Source organism: Nicotiana tomentosiformis, chromosome 4 (genome assembly GCF_000390325.3).
Source record: "Nicotiana tomentosiformis chromosome 4, ASM39032v3, whole genome shotgun sequence".
Lineage (NCBI taxonomy): Eukaryota > Viridiplantae > Streptophyta > Magnoliopsida > Solanales > Solanaceae > Nicotiana > Nicotiana tomentosiformis.
The window spans coordinates 28873248-28892639 of NC_090815.1; the positions used below are offsets into that span (position 1 = coordinate 28873248).

The 19392-nt window shown below is 36.4% G+C and overlaps 1 protein-coding gene across 1 annotated transcript; it reads right to left on the bottom strand.

Annotated features, from left to right (window-relative positions):
* Positions 1-8738: 8738 nt before the first annotated feature.
* LOC104092559 (ATP synthase subunit beta, mitochondrial) lies at positions 8739-13884 on the bottom strand. The gene is made up of 9 exons (XM_009598184.4): positions 13267-13884; positions 11922-11997; positions 11740-11828; positions 11478-11595; positions 11217-11320; positions 10968-11126; positions 10649-10873; positions 10241-10552; positions 8739-9135 (listed from the first exon to the last, which is right to left on the bottom strand). The coding sequence occupies exons 1-9, from the start codon at positions 13750-13752 to the stop codon at positions 9022-9024; spliced, it is 1683 nt and encodes a 560-aa protein (XP_009596479.1). The 5' UTR covers positions 13753-13884; the 3' UTR covers positions 8739-9021.
* Positions 13885-19392: the final 5508 nt, after the last annotated feature.

The window sequence follows — 19392 nt, forward strand, 5'->3', positions numbered from 1 at the left end:
GCCTCTCGAAGATAAGTACAGACGTCTTTGTATCGATCCGCAAGACTCTACTAAACATGCTCATGACTCGTGAGACCTATGTTACCTAAAGCTCTGATACCAACTTGTCACGACCCAAAATCTCACATGTCGTGATGGCGTCTATCTCAATACTAGGCAAGCCAAAAATCCCAATAAACCATCATTTCTTTTAAATTTGAAAATGAAATAATTAATTCAGCGGAAGAAATCAAAAAATTTCAAATATATCACTCCCAAAACCCGGTGTCACTGAGTACATGAGCATCTAATATGAATACAATGTCTGACTGATAAAAAACCACTGTCTGAAAGTATATAACAGTAAAATAACTGAAGGAAAGAGAGAAAAGGTCAGCGGACGCCAAACAGCTACCTTGATAGTCTCCAACTGATAGTACTCTGAAATCTAACAATCTCAGTGTCCGAAAGTACCTGGATATGCACACGAGGTGCAGAGTGTAGTATAAGTACAACTAACTCAATAAGTAACAAGACTAACCTCTGGACTGAAAGAAATGATGAGCTCCACAGGTACAGTCCAGTAAAAATAATGGTACAGAAATATAGGCATACTTTCAAGTTCAACAGTAAACTCAGTACAAGTAAAATAGATCAATACTGCATGATATGAGGCATACGACATCTCAGTACAAAGACCTCAAGTAAATACTGGTCACAAATTATCCGGTCACTTGGTACTGTTTATGGCCAATCCAGCTTAGGGATCCAACTCATGTATATATATATATATATATATATATATATATATATATATATATATATATATATATATATATATATATATATATATGCACATCGACTTACAATCAGTCACCCGGTACCGTATAAGGCCAATCCAGCTCTGCGATAATTTATCCCTAAATATAAATGATACTGACAAGATCCATGTCCACATAACTCATTACAATACAAATAAGTAAGGCAAGTCCATGCCCTGGGAAAATCCATCCCAAATATATATATATATATATAAGTCCATCTCGAATATCGATGATCATCTATGCTCACTGGGGTGTGTACAGACTCTGGAGGGGCTCCTTCAGCCCAAGCGTAATACAAAGCCAATATGGCCTAGTGCAGGCGGGCAGCCCCGATCCGTATAATAACAAAGCCTTTAAGACCTGCTGCAGGCGGCAGCCCCGATCCATAAAATAGTAAAGCCAATAAGGCCTGCTGCAGGCGGGCAGCCCCGATCCAGGCGGGCAACCCTGATCCATTTAATAATAACATATATAAAGCCAAATGGTTTGCTGCATTGCGCAGCTCAATCCCATAAATATCCTCACAATGGACAATTATTACTGAGTGTGAAATGTATATTTTAGAACAATTAATTCAACAGCATCCCGACCCCATGGATCCTAAAATATCGACACATAGCCTAAACATGATCTTTATTACTAGCCTCAGCTTAATTCCTCTAACACGTGCCATATGTTTAGATAATAACATGATTCTTTAATCTTTACAACTGCACAGGATTTATTAAAGACACAATTTATATGGTGCACGTCCACACGCTCTTCACCTATCATGAGTGTCACCCCACAAACAATTTATATCATACCAAATTTGGGGATTCATACCCTCAGAACCAAGTTTAGAAGTGTTACTTACCTCAAACCATGTAATTATTTATTCCGCTATGACCTTGCCACGAGAATTGGTCTCCAAAAGCCTCGTATCTAGCCACAATTAATTCGATTCAATTAATACCAATTATTGTAATAATTTCATACGGAAATACTAATTTTCCAATAAAAAACCGAAATTAACTCAAAAATTGCTCGTGGAGCCCATGTCTCGGAACCCGACAAAAGTTACAAAATATGAACGTCCATCCAACCACGAGTCCAACCATACAAATTTCACCAAATTCCGACATCAACTCGACCCTCAAATCTTAAGTTAAAGTCTTTGAAGATTTCTACCATTTTCAACTCAATCTTTACCCATTTGAACTCAACGATATTTTCACAAACCTTATTGGTATGTATAAATAATATTATTACACCCAAAAATCATACTCTTAATCACTCATCCTTACCCAAACTCGAAATTGAAGACTAGGGGTTAGAACCTTACCTCTTGGGTGAAGATCTTGTGATATTTCCTTGTTAGATTTCAAAGCTTGAACAAGATCTTGATGAACAAAGCACTTGATCTTCTTCCCCTCTCTAGAACACTATCCCTTCTCTCTAAAAATGTCAGATTTTTGCTCCAAAATGAGTCCCAAAGCCTATTTATCAAAATGGGATCAGGTTATGAAAATAAAAAAATTAACCCTCCGAAAGCAGGTTTGTGGTCGCATAAAGGACCGCGTAATAGGTATGCGGGTCGCAAAATGCACCGCAAAATTGATGACCAGAAATGGGTTTCACTGGACAGGTTTGCGACCATTTTGCGGTCGCATAACTACTTCTGCGATCGCATAATGGTTCTGCGATCGCAGAATCGTATTTTTCTAGACTTTGGTAATGTGGTCATAACTTCTTGTAGGAATGGCCAAATGACGAACGGTTTGAAGCGTTAGAAATTAGACTCGAAGATCTTTTATTTGATAAGTAGATCATCATATAAATCCATATATATATATATATATATATATATATATATATATATATAGATATCCTCATTCAAAGTTGGGTCTTGTGCAAACTCACTTGAAACTTTAATCTATTATGAAATTTTCAACTTCTACATTTGATGCCGAAACCTATCGAATCAAGTCAGATTGACCTCAAATTTTGCACACAAGTCATAAATGATATAACGGACCTATTCTAATTACTGGAATTAGATTCCAGCCCCGATATCAAAAAGTCAACCCCCCGGTCAAACTTTCTAAAAATTCAACTTTTGCCATTTCAAGCCTAATTCTACTACGAACTTCCAAATAATTTTCCGAATACACTCCTATGTCCAAATAACCATATGGAGCTACTGGAATCATCAGAATTCAATTCCGATGTCGTTTACACATAAGTGAATATACAGTCAACTTTTCAACTTAAGTTTTTAATTATGAGACTAAGTGTCTCATTTCACTCCGAAATCCTTCCGAACCCGAACCAACTAACCCGATAAATCATAAATCAACTGTAAGACATAAATTGAGTAGTAAATAGGGGAACGGGGTTGTGATACTCAAAACGACATGTCGGGTTGTTACAAGGGGGCTTAGCTATGTTGGAGGTGTGCGTAGCTGCGCATTCCATCAAAATTATAAAAATGGCTATTTTGGGAAAAAAGAAAGAGATAGAATTTTGGACAAGGGTTTGGGTTCTAGAGAGAAAGAGAAACTCTCCCACTATGAATACACTTTCAGGTAAGTTTATTTGGTATAAGAATGATTATATAACATCATTTGATATAACACTAATATTATTATGGATCAAAATTCATAGAAAATGGGTTAAATCTTCAACAACACCAAAAAGAGAAAAAAAAATGAGACTCTTCCATCAAGAGGTAATTTCTTTACTTGAGCTTCACATATATGATATATTGGAGTATGGGTAGCATCTGTATGAAGTTTATTTGAAGTTATAATAGAGTATTGTATAAACCCTAAGAGTGGGTCTTGAAATAATATTTTGAATGAAAAAAGTGAATAGTAGTGGGTTGATATAAATAAAATTATTTTGAGTTTTTAATGATTCCAATAGACTTTTATAACCTAATTGTTGGACCAATTGAAGGGTGAATTGCCATTTGGCTAAGAAGTAACTATAGTTCACGAATTTGATGTTCTTGAACCTAGAGTTTTGTTGGAGAAGATAATGAATAGTGACTTGGTGATATTGAGTAAATAATATAGTATTATTAATGATTCCAAATGAATATTTAATGATAATAATGGAATTGAATAGGCTAATTGGTGGAGCTATTGGATAATTTAGAATGGTTGAAGGCTTGTTGCCGAATCTGAAGCCGAAATAGATATTTATGAATATTTTCGTGTTTGTTTTGATATAGTTGGGATATCTAATGGTAGATATTAAATTATTGGTAATATTTGAGCATTTTAATCAATTAGAGCGATGTATTATTATTTGGAGCTTGAAGGCTGAATTAAGTTGATTATGACTTACTCTTTTTGAGGGATTCTCTCTATAAGCATATTTTGAATTAATACGTGGTATTATTTATAAATGTGCATCCGGATTTATGGGGACAAGCGAGAAGGATGTTAACATGTGTTTCTAAGTTTGTTGATTTTGAAGTGTCATGTGATTTTATATAAAAATCTTATTTTCAAAATTTGTTTGCAAAATGATACTTAAGGAAAATATTATAAATTTTATTAAAACTTATGTGTTGATAAGAGTATAAATTATTTGAGTGCTAAAGATACGTTTTCATGAAAAGTATGTGTTTTGAAACTTGAACAATGGAGTATCACATGTTATATCTTTAAAAGATTGATGTTAAATTGCAAAAGGTATTAATATGAAAAAGGGTTTTCATTTTGATTTTACTCAAATGGTTTGGATTGGCTATGAAAATCATGGTTTGATAAATTAAATCCTTTGAGGCTATGAATATATTTTTGATATACAAATATTTTGAGAGTTACTAATGGAGACGACCAAGATTTGTTCGAATAGTAATTTCGTTATCATGAAACTACATGTATCGGTGTAGGGACGCATTCCAAGGCTAAGTCAAGGTTTGTGGGATAAAGTCTCCCATTGAGAGGAAAAATGAGCATTACTTAAAGTAATAAGGTTAAGTCGACTCGTATGGCACTACGGAAAGTAGCTCAAACAAGTAGGGTCAAATACTTGTTGCTAGGTTAATTAACTAGTGATTGTTTATTATGTCGGTATCGGTAGTACTCCCGGTGAAAGATTAAAAAGATTTTCTTATGTTTAGGCCTAAGGAGCCGAAAGGATCACGATGACTTAATGAAATTGAAATGGTTTTGTATGATTTTTATTAAAAATTTTGGATTGATATAAATGTTCTAAGAATTTATATCTTGGTTTATACTTCACTTGTCTTTTCATTTGAAATGTTAAAGAGCATGATTTATATAACTATTTATCACTTTATATCAAATATTGGTTGCGTAGTTTTTTGTAAAATCTTGCCCCATGAACTTAAGTTAGAGAGAGTCTATGACACTTAATAAGTATCGCGGTGGTATACTCAGCCATCAAGGGGGGCTCTTCAGGGCTCCGCTTACTTTACATGTTTCAGGATGAGGGGTATGATACGTGGCATGCAGACATGGCTAAAATGACTCTCTTCCCAAAGTATATGGTAAGGCACCACTCCTATTTCGTGGTAGTTATTATGTTGTCTTTTTTATTTTATGTTAGTCGGACATTGGACCAAATATTGAGTTCTATTCTTGATATAGAAGCTTCATATATAGTTGTGATGAGTTGTAGTAACAGGATAGTATACGACATATATAAAAATATATTTGTTGCATTTGATCTCATTATTATCATGAATGGCTTCATGTGTGATTTTGAATTGGAAAAATATTTCATTATTTACCTTGAAAATATATATGATTTTTAAAGAGCTTCCGCAGTTAAATTGATTTTCTTGCCTATGATTTGGATGTATCATATGGTTTGGTTCGCTCGGATCGGGAAGTATACTGGGTGCCAGTCACAGAATTTTGGGTCATGATAAATATCTTAGTAACATTAGGCTTCAATCGATAATCATTTACCTTGAATTTTTCTCCCCCGTTTATATGTCGTATTTCAATGGCACCATAAGGAGTAATTTTTGTTACAGTGTATGGCCATGTCCAGCGTGACTTAAACTTTCCTGGAAATAATCTCAGCCGACTATTGTACAACAGAACTTGATCTTCGATTTAAATTCTTTATGGCGGATGAGCTTGTCATGCCATTTTTTTATATTTTCTTTTGTACAACTTAGCATTTTCATATGCGGTAAGTCTGAACTTTTCTAACTTATCAAGTTGCTAGACAATTTTTACCTGCTTCTGGTAAGTTTAGATTCAAAATATTTATAGTCCAATATGCTTTATGTTCTAATTCTACACCTAAATGACAAGATTTACCAAAAACTAATCTATAAGAAGATGCGCCTATGGAAGTTTTAAAAGTAGTTTTGTATGCCCATAAAGCATCATCCAACTTCAAAGACCAATCTTTTTTAGAAGAGCTAATATTTTTTCTAAAATTCTTTTTAATCCTCTGTTGGAAACTTCTACTTGTCTGTTTGTTTGAGCATGATATGAGTTCCTGATTTATAAGTTACTCCATATCTTGATAATAAACTAACAAATTGTTTGTTACCAAATAAGTTCCCTGATCACTTATGATAACTCATGGAGTTCCAAATCATGAGAAAATATTTTTCTTGAGAAAAGCACAAACAACACGAGCATCACTTTTTCTAGTTACTATTGTTTTTACCCATTTTAAAACATAGTCAACAACTACTAAAATATATTCGCAACCATTTGAAGGAGGAAAAGGCCTCATGAAGTCAAATGCCCCAAACATCAAAGATTTCACACACAAAAATAGAGTTAAGAGATATCTCGTCCCTTTTCGAAATGTTACCGATTCTTTGGCTTTTATCGCAAGTGGCAATATAATTCCTTGTATCCTTGAATAGAGTAGGCCAAAAAAAAGCCAACTTCAAGTACTTTAGTTGTTGTCCTTCTTCCTCCACAGTGTCCTCATACAGCTCCATCATGGCATTGACTTAAGATGTTATTCATCTCTCTATCTCTGCTACACATCTCCTAATTATGTCATCTGCACAAAATTTAAATAAGTAAGGATCTTCCCAGTAATAATGTCTTGCTTCTTTTTTAAGTTTTTTTCTTTATCCGTAAGAAAATCTTTTGGAATCCATCATCCAACCAAGTAGTTGGTAATATCAGCAAACGAAGGTGGTCGATTTATAATAGATGTGACTGAAAATATATGTTCATCAGGAAATTCCTCTTTGATATTTTGTATCTCGTTGGGAGGATTTTCTAAACGAGACAAATGATCAGCTATCTGATTTTCTGAACCTTTTCGATCTTTTATTTCAAGATCGAACTCTTGCAAAAGAAGTATACATCTTAGCAATCTGGGTCTAGCATCTTTCTTTGCTAAAAGATACTTTAAAGTTGCATGATTAGTGAATACTATGACCTTGGTTCCAATCAAAGAGGATCTAAATTTATCAAATGCAAATACTACAACTTGTAGTTCCTTTTCAGTTGTGGCATAATTCATTTGAGCTTCATTGAAAGTTTTACTGGCGTAGTAGATAGGTATGAAGATCTTTCCTCGTTTTTGCCCTAGCACAACTTCTAACATTGTATCACATCACACATTATTTCAAATGGCTGGCTCCAATCAGGAGAAACAATAATTGGAACATAATTAGTCAACTGTTGTTTGAGAATCTCAAATGATTTCCTCCCATCATCCTAAAATTCAAACTTCACACCTTTAGTCCTTTAAATATATTTTATGTCATCATCTGGTATGTGATTCACAGAAACCAACTTTTCCTCCCTTTACGTTCGATGTATTATTTACAGTGAGTTTTATTTGGGGTTTATAAAATGTTCTTGAGTTCAATCTCAGGTTGTTTAGTTGGTTGAAGAATTAGTGAGTGGGGTGAGTTCAACTTCAAATCTTCCTGTATACTAGTATTGAAATGAAATTGGTACGAGTACAAAATAGAACCGAATGGATATAGTGGATTCATATAATCAATCTTAAGGCATAAGCTAATTGGTTGACGAGTTTAGTTAACTTTTTCTCTTCTTTTTTTCTGAGTTCAGAAGAAACTGGTAATGGGAGTTTTCTTTTCTTGGAGTTTTTTAGTTGGTCTGTATTTGAAGATGTAAACACGCAGTGCAGCTAGTTATCTTTTGAGGGCCACTACCTTTTCATTATTGGGTGATTTGCAAGGATGCTTGGAAGTGGGTGATCTTGATTTATTAACTCCGCTTTTTCAAGTTTAACAAGATTTAGCTCCTTGGTTGCCCCACTATCACTTTTGACCTTAAAAGTTTGCCCTGGGACAACAAATCAAAAAATCAAGATCATCAATTACAGGTCATTGGGAGTAATTTCCTGTTCATTATTCTTTCCACTAAAATGTATGTCTCGCTTGTGTTATTATTATTCTAAAGGAGTTGTCTCTGCATATACATCTTATTATTCTCTAGATATTATCTCTGCAGAACTTTGGCTTTAATTATAATTTGACGACAATTCTTTAGCTCTAGAGTTTGTATAACGTCTTATTTGGTGTGAATGCAAATTCTTTTGGGGAAGTTAGGGGCAGGGGCAGTTCAAATTATATATTTTCTAGCAAGTGTTTAAACTGTAATATAATTAGGTTACGTCAAGAAATATAATGTCTCCACTTGGCACATTAACTGCTCCTATTACATTGAAGCTTTCAAGGCAGCATGGATAAAATGGGCGTGAAGTGAACCACATACAGAAAGAAAGCGTTTCACAAAGGCATTTGATAATCAGGGCATCCAAAATTCTCAAAAAAGACTTGAAAATCAAATATACAAGATCACCATTTACTGCTCCTGTTTAAACTGTAATATAATTAGGTTACGTCAAGAAATATAATGTCTCCACTTGGCATATTAACTGCTCCTATTACATTGAAGCTTTCAAGGCAGCATGGATAAAATGGGCGTGAAGCGAACCACATACAGAAAGAAAGCGTTTCACAAAGGCATTTGATAATCAGGGCATCCAAAATTCTCAAAAAAGACTTGAAAATCAAATATACAAGATCACCATTTACCCCCCTTATTATGTGACATAACAAAAAAGGGGGTTTTGGCAACAGAGTCTTGGCTGCATCTTTCTATAACAATCTCGCATTGGATGTAAAACAAAACCAGAATTCTGGACCCCTTGGTCCTCCAAAAAGAATCCGAGATGTCACAAGCTAAATTATTTTGACAAAGAGAAGAAAAGAAAGTCACTGAAGCTTATAATCTACCTAGGCTGCAGATTCCTTGGCAATCTTCTCTGCCTTGGCAATGACCTCATCGATTCCACCAACCATATAAAAGGATTGCTCTGAAAGGTCATCATATTTGCCATCCAACACTCCCTGTCAAAAGAAATTAACAGAGCATTCATCAAAATGGGACCAAATAGCAAGAAAATTAGATCACCAACAGAAAGAGAGTAGGTAAAGGTGCACACAACCTAAATCAAGGGCAAAAAGATGGGAGGGCAGAGGGAGAATTCAAAAGCATTCATCAGCATCAGGGAAAGTAATGTTGGACACATAACTTGAGGAATCGACCAAAATGGTCCTTAATGTATGGGAGTTGGACCATTTTGGTCCTTGATATACCACTTTAGTGATATAGTCCTCAATATATCTAAAAGGCGATGCATTTGAAATCTTAAATCTCACGGTTTCACTCAATAAAGAGGTTTAAGGTTAACGGTGCCTCCACACTGCAAACCACGAGATCCTCAAAACACAAAGAGACATCATTCTCAGCACACAAAACAGACGAGATCAGCCCCAACTTCGAAAGGTCTCCCTCTTTCTCAGAGATCAGATGAAGAGCTTTTCTCTTCTCTTTGTTTCAGTCAGCAAGAAGGCATTGTTGCGTTTGCAGGACTTTAATCTCTCTTTTTCTGGCATGCTCACTTGGCAGCTACTGGAAGCTCTAGTTAATCTTATGCCATTTTATTTTCTTTTTTCCAATTTTGCAGACTTGTAGCTAATTATATTTGTCTGTGTTACCCAAAAAAATTATCTAAGAAGTTTTAAAGAGTATTACTGATGTTGGTTCTGAGATAGTGAAAGAATTTAGAAGCTTCGTCAAAGTTGTCTTTAAAGAAAATGTTACACGAAAGAGTATCTCGAAAAACTAAGAAACTTCATCGTAGTTCTGAGCTCAATCTCTGTTAATGTAATAGATTATATGAGGTTTAAGAGTATCTAGACTAAGAGATATTGCAGTGTGGGAGTACGGTTCATATTTACCAAGTTTTCGAGTAAAACCATGATATTTAGGGTTCAAAACCAAATGGATCACCTTTTTAGATATATTAAGGACTACAAAACTCCACTGCAGCGAGAAACCCTCCATATAACAATTGGATCCAACAATAATATACTCATATTTTGAAGTCCAAAACTCCAAATGACAAAATATGAACTGACCAATATGTTGAAGATTGAGGAGATATATTACCTGGAAACTGTTAATGCTCTCCTTCAAGTCGACATACTTTCCAGGGGCACCCGTGAAAACTTCAGCAACATGGAAAGGCTGGCTAAGGAACCTTTGGATTTTACGTGCACGGGCAACAGTCATCTTATCGTCTTCACTAAGCTCATCCATACCCAAAATAGCAATAATATCTTGAAGATTCTTGTAGTTTTGAAGAACTTTCTGTACCCCACGAGCAGTATTATAGTGATCCTCTCCCAAAATGTGAGGTGAGAGCATACGGGATGTCGAATCAAGTGGATCGACAGCAGGATAGATACCAAGCTCAGAGATCTGGCATCCAAAAGCAATGAAATGACCAAAGTTAAACTAAATCCATCAAAGGTGAGTTAATGAAGTTACCACACCACATTAACAATGGCATTATACCTGACGGGACAAAACAGTTGTGGCATCCAAGTGAGCAAAGGTTGTAGCAGGGGCTGGATCTGTCAAGTCATCAGCAGGCACATAAATAGCTTGCACGGATGTAATAGAACCTTTCTTGGTGGTGGTGATACGTTCTTGAAGACCTCCAAGATCTGTAGCCAAAGTTGGTTGATAACCGACAGCAGATGGGATACGACCAAGCAAAGCAGACACTTCTGAGTTAGCCTATCAATATAACATGCACATAGCATTTAGCGCCACACTCAGATTTCATAAAATAAGCAAACATTATACATGATGGAGACAGAGGTAAGCTGACCTGAGTAAACCTGAAAATATTGTCAATAAAGAGAAGCACATCCTGCCCCTCGGCATCTCGGAAGTGCTCAGCCACGGTCAAACCTGTAAGTCCAACACGTGCACGAGCACCAGGGGGCTCATTCATTTGACCATATACAAGAGCACACTTGCTTTCACTCTGAAATGGTTGAGGTCACAATATGTCAGGCAAGCAACATAAAGGAATAGCACTATGAGATATAGAGTAAATAATTTTGATTAAACTAACTTGCTTCTCGCCTAGCTTGATGACACCACTTTCAATCATTTCTCGGTACAAGTCATTACCCTCTCGAGTGCGTTCACCAACACCAGCAAAGACAGAGAAACCACCTGAATAACATAGTCAAGCCACCCAACTGATCAGCTTGGCAGTGACTTTTATATGAACTTTGTAAAGGGCAACTCGGTGCACTAAGTTCCCGCTATGTGCTGGGTCGCAGAATTTTATATTAACTTTATAAGGAGGTAAAAAGAAATCAGTCCTAACCATGTGCTTTTGCAACATTGTTAATCAGTTCCATAATAAGCACAGTTTTCCCCACACCAGCACCACCAAAAAGCCCAATTTTTCCTCCTCGTTGGTATGGAGCAAGAAGATCAACAACCTGACCGAAAGCACAACAATGATAGAATAGTCATCAAGATTAAGTCTAACAAAGAGCAATACCAGAAGAACCAGTAGCACATGTAGCATTTCAGACAGAGTGCGGATATACACCACCCAAGAAAATAAGAATTGATGAAAGTACCTTAATACCAGTGACAAGAATTTGTTGTTCAGTGGCTTGCTCGACAAAGGCAGGAGCTTCACGATGAATTGGCAAAAAGTGATCGGTAGCTGTAGCCATTTTAACAGATTAAGATGCAACTATCAGAACCATTCTTATGGAAAAATTAGAATATGGCATATCCAGCAGCAATTATGACTTACTAATTGGGCCTCTCTCATCAATTGCCTCTCCAATGACATTGATGATACGGCCAAGTGTGGCTCTACCGACAGGAACCTGTTATCACAAGAAGCAATCAAGCTCACAACAAATTAAACAAGTCCAAGCTCAACTAAACATAAAAAAATCCGTTATACAGGAAAACTTGGACAAGAAGGAAACAGCCAAAATGAAGGTACTAAAAAAATTAGAAGACACCATGGACAATGAAGCCAAAGCTAAGATGCCATGCTCCAGCATAAATATGAAAAGAAACAGACAAAATAATGCAGGAAAATAGATATATGTTCGCAGTATAGCAAAATCTTGCACCATATCGTTTCAAATCTTTTATCCAATTAAAAAGGCTGCAATTGAGTGGGATAAATTTCTGATCCGTTAAGTTCACAACTATAATAAGTATCTATAATAGCAATGGATGCTTCAGTTGGGAGCAGAGAGATGTATGCCTTCTGGAGATGATAAGCAAACATGAATCATTCACTCCCAAGGTAGTGAATTACTACAAACTTCAAAGATACTAAGTTCTTTCAAATTATATACTGAATCAGGAGGAAACGTGAATTATGCAACTCCCTGAGTCACTCCCACTTTCATAGCTTTTCAAAACTCTCATGACAAATCACAAGGGCACATACAAGTTTTATGCGAAAAAACCTTTTCTTTCACAATAATTAGAATTCTAAGGCATTTACATGAACAAAGCAAGGAGCAAACGAATGTCTCTCATTTGATGAACATAAGCAAACCTAGGTACACCACACTGCCCTACTGTCACACTTGCACTTCAGCTGGTACCAAGTATTTCATACTCCTATCAAATAATCGTCAATGCATATGCCATATGCCCATCCCAAACCTAAATAAAGGAGTATTCTATTATAGATACTTGTTATATTTGTGAAGATCAGATATTTAGTTTTTCCTTTTTAGTTGTTACCCATGTTCTCATCTCAGCTAACATTTTCATTAATATGCAAATCTAAAACAAGTATTTTGCTGTGTATAATCCTCGTAGAGTGATAATATTAAAGGCATTCCGATGCAACGTGCCAACTGGAGAAGACTGCACACCCAACTAATTTAGAATTCAGACATAATTGATTGATCCATTGATTTACTCGCCCTAAACAGATTCCATCTAGTACATTAGGTGATTCAACCGGTTTTCAGTTTTAGAAACTACATCAAAACTACAGATCTCGTGCATTAAGGATCTAAAAGCACTTCCAATCTACAGATAATAAATAGAGCTCCCACATCGTCAAAATCCAAAATTTGAATGTAACTTTAACAAGTAATGGTAACACAAATCTTTTGACTTACGGTGATAGGAGAACCAGTATTGAGGACGCGTTGACCACGAACAAGTCCTTCAGTACCATCCATAGCAATAGTCCTAACCATATTCTCACCCAAATGCTGAGCCACTTCAAGCACAAGCCGGATCTGATTATCCAACACTTCGAGAGCGGTCAAAATTGGTGGCAAACCTTCATCGAATCTCACATCCACGACGGCACCGATGACCTGGCACACCTTCCCGATCGAACCAGCGCCGGTGAACTCATCGGTGATTTTTCCGGACGGTTCACTGCCGGACTTCGGTGGTGTTGATGGCTGAGATGCCGGTGCTGCTGCGGAGGTAGCGTACTGTACGGCGCGGTTTAAGAGGAATCCCGTAGGAGACGCGCGTGAAGAAGCGCGTGAAGCGGATTTAGGGATGGAGTTTCCCAAGGATCGGGAAATTGGACCGCCGCCACGTTGAGCCGACTGACGGAGGAGAGAGGCGAGAAGCCTCCGAGAAGCCATGGGGGAGGGTTTGGCTAGAGAGAGAGTGAAAGGAGTAGAGAGAGAAAGGAGAGAAAGAGACTGCTAGGGTTTGTGGGAAATGGGAAGAGCTGATTTATCAGAGCCCACTGTGGGAGTGTGTGATCCGATTACTGCTTTACTGTGCTTAAAAAACCAAGGAGCATTTGAATTTGTTCTTTTTTTTCCTTTTTCGCTTTTATTCCAACTTTTTTGGCGAATAATTTGGACATCCTTATGTTTTCAAGTATGTGCTCCACACTTGCTCAAAGTGAGACTCAATAGTTATACCAACTCAATAAATTTAATCTATAAAATAAAAAGTACGAGTACATATAGTGTAATCATAATTAAGATTAAAAATTTTGTGCAAGAATCAAAATATATTATTTTGCATTTATTAATTTGATGCAAATAGCAAATATGAGTAAATATTTTCTGCGCACTTGATACGTACAAATAATAAATGAAAAATCCATATAACATAATTGGATAGTAATGTAATATTGTACATCACGCAAAGACTTCATAAGCTTGACTCAAATATGCGCAAATTTCATTAAGGTTTATTTTTTATAAACCGGTATTATAAACAAAAATTACACTATTAATTGTTTTAAGACTAACTACAAGTAACTAATAATTCTTTAATATATGTGCATTGTAACTTGTTACAAGTTATTACTAATATAAATTTTTCACACTTAATATTTCTTTTTTTTTATTATGCTTATACTCAATGTTTCTATTGTCCCAAGCAGAATAAGTCTGTCTTTATGTAGGTCTCTAAACTTGTTGATGACCATTTCTTCGTGACCATTCCAAAAGGCAAACATATTATAATTATTTAAGCTATATAGGAGAATTGTGGAATACAAGAAAATAAAATACTAAGAAGAATGATAATTTTGGTCATTGATTTAATTTTTCATTTATGTTTTGGTTCTTGTATTTTCTTGGGATGAGCAAGTTGATATCAATAAAACTAAACGTGCAGACAGCAACACCATCTTCATAAATTTATTTACATAATTTTCTTCAATGTTCTCCAACAAGAAGAAGAGGATGAGAAGTTTTTCCTTTATCAATTTGAAGTGCTGTTAACGATTTCTAGGAAATTTAACTCGTCACTGAAGTTTTCATAATTCGAAAAAGACTACTCAACTCTTGATTTTTGATTTAAATTATGTACATTTATATGCATATTGCCTCGCACTTTATTCATATTTTGTGGATTTCGTATATGTAATGTAATGATTTGTACTAATTCGTAGTATTTTTTTTGTGTAGGAGTCCCGAAGTCAATGTGGGATGAAAGCGCACGAATTGAAGCAACAAGAGAACAAAAGAAGAAAATGGCCCAATGTAGCCCCCAGGTCAGCGAGTCGCACTGCAGGCGCAGATTACATATGTGATTTTTTTGGGCAACAGCCCAGCGCCAGAGCTAGCGCGATGCGCTACCCTGGACGCTGTGTGACGGGATTTTTTCTCACTTCACTCCGGACAAGGTTCTTCCTCCCTACACCCCCCTCCTCCCCTCCCCCCAACTCGTATAAAAAGAAGTCTAAACCTATTTTGGAGAAGGAGACACCACTTTGAGAGGAAAACTCACACACGGAATACTCGAGAGCAAGGATTCTCTGCCTTTCTTCATCTTTCTTAGTATTTTCAGCTATTCAAACACTTATGAAATTGTTTAACTTTATCATGAGTGGCTAAAACCCATAAGTTCTGGGGTTGTGATTTAGCTATGAATATTGTTGTTCGAAGTTGACTTTACCTTGATTATACAGTCAGACATCTCTATAACAACAACCCTATATAGCAACACTTCACTATAAAAGCCAAGTTTTTTCGGAACCAATTTTCATGTTATGTTATAATATATGTTCTATATAACAGCTCTTTGTTATAACATCCAAAAATATTCGGAACAAACAAAGCTGTTATAGAGAGGTTTGAATGTAGTTCGCTAATATATAATTGTTTCTTCAATTTTGTGATTAATTGCTTAATTGTCTAGCCAACAGTTAGGTTCTATTTACTATCTATGTTATGCTTGGGAAAGCTACGTTTAGATTAGAGAATAATTGAATAGGGCATGATCTTAACTATGAGTGGGGCGAATTTATGATTATGATAGGAATATACCCAATCACCATGCTTAATTTAATATCATAATCTTAATGCGTTCTTAACAGATTGATTCCATAGGAATATAGGCGTTAATCTATTTTGAATAGGCGAGTAGTAATTCGGGAGAATGCTACGAGAGCAATTACGCGATTAATTAGCCGTCATGGGCGAATTGTACGAAAGGGAGAGTTAATTAGAACACAATAGGAATGGCAAATTGATCACAACTCTGAAATGTTCATCTCTACTAAATTCTCAACAACTATTTTCTGCTTGATTAATTAGTTACTTGTACATTCATTACTTAGTTATAATCACACTATTAAAACTCTGATTGACTCGATTGAATAATAATTTTAGTGAAATTAGAAGTAGTTAATACAAGTCTCTGTGGGTTCGACACTCTTCTTATCATTATATTACTTGTACAACCACGTATACTTGCATGTGTGTTTGGGAGTGATATGTTTTTTGTGCCGTTGTCGGGGACTTGAATATTGACTACTTTACTAGCTTTTACTTTTGTTGTCTATTTCATCAAGTCTAATGTTTCTTATTGGTTGCTCTGACTCTCAGGAATTTTGATTGAATGAGAAGGGTCAAGAGGCAAGATAAACTTCAAGGCTTTGACTCCGAACCTGAGAGAACATTTCACGGGAGATTGAGAGAAGCAAGGGACACAGATAATCTTCAAGCACTTGTTCAATTGCATGTGAACATGGCAGATGAGCAACATATGGCGGTTCAGGGGGTGGCGATGCCTAGCATTGATAATGTCACCTCCATCATTGTGAAGCCCAGAATCACTGGGCACTTTGAGCTGAAATAGAGCATGATCCAGCTACTACATGCAAACGAGCAATTTATGGGTCTTCCACATGAGGATCCACAACAACATATTCTGAACTTCTTGGAGATTGGTGATACTTATATCACTAATGGAGTCATTCCGTACAATGTGAGGCTTACATTGTTCCCATTCTCTCTGTTGGGCGCAGCAGAGAGGTGGTTGAAGGAGGAACCGGTTAATTCTATTACATCATGAAATGATTTGGCTAGAAAATGTTTTGCACGGTTCTTCCCCTCAGGAAAAACTACAAAGATCATAAGTAAGATAGTCGTTTTTAAATAGAAGTCAGTCGAGTCTTTATATTCAGCTTGGGAGAGGTTCAAGGGGCTGCTTAGAGATTATCCTCGTCACAACCACACTAATGAAGTGTTGGCTCATACATTCATAGAAGGGCTACATCCTGAGATAAAAATTGTGGTAGACGCTACAGCGGGAGGTCATGTGTTGGAGAAGAGCTTTGATGAGATTTTATGCACTATTGAATAAATTTTCAAAAAGTAATCCTCACTGGCAAGGAGAGATGGGCAGACACACAGTTCAAAAATCTACAGGGGTCCTCAAGTTAGACGTCGTTTCTGCATTATCATCACAAGTTGCCACATTGGCCAACCAAGTCAACAAAATAACCTTGGTTATTAATAAGCAACAAGCTCAGCCAGTACAATAGGTTCGGATATTTTATGAGGTATGTGGAGAGGGTCATATTAGCGATCTATGCCCAGCAAATCTAGAGTCTATATGTTTTGTGGGTAATGCAAATCGGGGCCAAATAAATCAATATGAGAACACTTATAATCCTAATTGGAGGAACCACCCAAACTTTTGTTGGGGTGAAAATCAAGGTGCTTAGAATCAGTACATGCCACAAGCTCCTCAATAGCAATATAGATCACCGCAGGCTGAACAACCAACGAGCTCAACAAGTCACATTGAGGATATGCTAAAGAAATTGTTGGATGACCTACAGGCCCAAGAAGCAGCCCACTCAACAGTTATTCAAAATTTAGAGCGACAAATAGGGCAACTTGCCAGTTCCCAAAATACTCGACCAACTGGGGCTCTTCCAAGCGATACTGAGGATCATCCTAAGGCATCTATTAATGTTGTGTCACTAAGAAATGGGAGACAGCTAGAAGAAGTCCCATCGAAGAAGAGAAAGCAAGTGACATTTAGTGAAAAATAGGCCACCACTAAAGTAGAATCAGAAATTGCAAGGGAGTCAGAGAAGCCAGTTGAAGAGGCGGTGGTAAAGCAACCACAACCAATAGTTGCGAAGCCACCACCTTATTCTTTCAAAGATTGCAGAAAGTGAAGGATAATGCTGCTTACAATAAGTTTCTTGATATTTTGAAGCAGGTGCAAATTAATATTCCGCTGGTAGATATCTTGAGGGTTGGGACTCTGCGTGCTTTGATTAGTGATGAAGGTATGCATTTCTGCAATCGGTTGTTAAATAACCTTCTAGCCAAGTATGAGATCCACCACAGAGTTGCCACTGCATATTATCCGCAAATAAGTGGACAAGCTAAAGTGTCCAATAGATAAATAAAGCAGATACTAGAGAAAATAGTGAGTGTGAACAGGAAAGATTGGGTTGCAAAGCTAGATGATGCCTTATGGGCATATAGAATTGCATACAAAATACAGATTGAGGCGTCTCCATAAAGCTTGTGTATGGGAAGTGTAACGACTTGACCGGTTATTTTGGGCATTTACGCTCCTTTATACTATTTGAACTCTTAAATAGCGTCATACAATGTATTATGACTTGTGTGAATTATCGGTTTTGATTTTCAGGAATTTCGGAGTTAGTTTGGAAGAATAAATTCCAAGGTTTAAAGCTTAAGTTGAAATAGTTGACCAGATATTGACTTATGTATAAATGACCATGGGATAGAGTTTTGATGATTCCAATAGCTCTGTATGGTGATTTTGGACTTAGGAGCATGTTCATAAAATTATTTGAAAGTCCGTAGTTAAATTAGGCTTGAAATGGCTAAAATAAAAATTTAAGTTTGGAAGTTTGACCGGGAGTTGACTTTTTGATATCGGGGTCAGAATCTGATTCTGAAAATTGGAATAAGTCTGTTATGTCATTTATGACTTGTGTGCAAAATTTGAGGTCAATTGGACTTGATTTGATAGGTTTCGGCATCAAATGTAGAAGTTAGAATTTCTTAATTTCATTAAGTTTGAATTGAGGTGTGATTCATTGTTTCGATGTTGTTATATGTGATTTGAGGCCTCGAGTAGGTCCGTAATATGTTTTGGGACTTGCTGGTATGTTCAGACGGGGTCCCGAGGGGCTTGGGAGAGTTTCAGGGTGGTTTCGGACCATTTCTAGGCCATTTTTAATTGGTGGTTTTTGTCTATAGAGGTGTGCATCGCGATCGCAAATATTTGATCACGTTCGCGAAGAGAAAACAACAGTTTGGGCCTTGTGAATCGCGATCGCGGAAGCCTTTTTATGATCGCGGAGAACAAAATCCCTGATGCACTGACCCTATTTTGGAAGCTTATATCTCGCAATCTATAAGGATTTTGGAGATGATCCAAAAATAAAAGTTATAGTCCTTGATATCTAGTTTTAAGAAAATCAAACCATTTGTTATTTGGAGTTTTGTAAAAAAGGTTATGGCCATTATACTAGAGGTTAT

Excerpts from the sequence above, each read along its gene's own strand:
- LOC104092559 (XM_009598184.4), bottom strand. The coding sequence starts at position 13,752 with ATGGCTTCTCGGAGGCTTCTCGCCTCTCTCCTCCGTCAGTCGGCTCAA. Across the intron at positions 11,127-11,216 it reads TCAAGCTAGGCGAGAAGCAA|AGTGAAAGCAAGTGTGCTCT; the intron begins GTTAGTTTAATC and ends CAACCATTTCAG. Across the intron at positions 10,553-10,648 it reads CAACTGTTTTGTCCCGTCAG|ATCTCTGAGCTTGGTATCTA; the intron begins GTATAATGCCAT and ends TTTGGATGCCAG.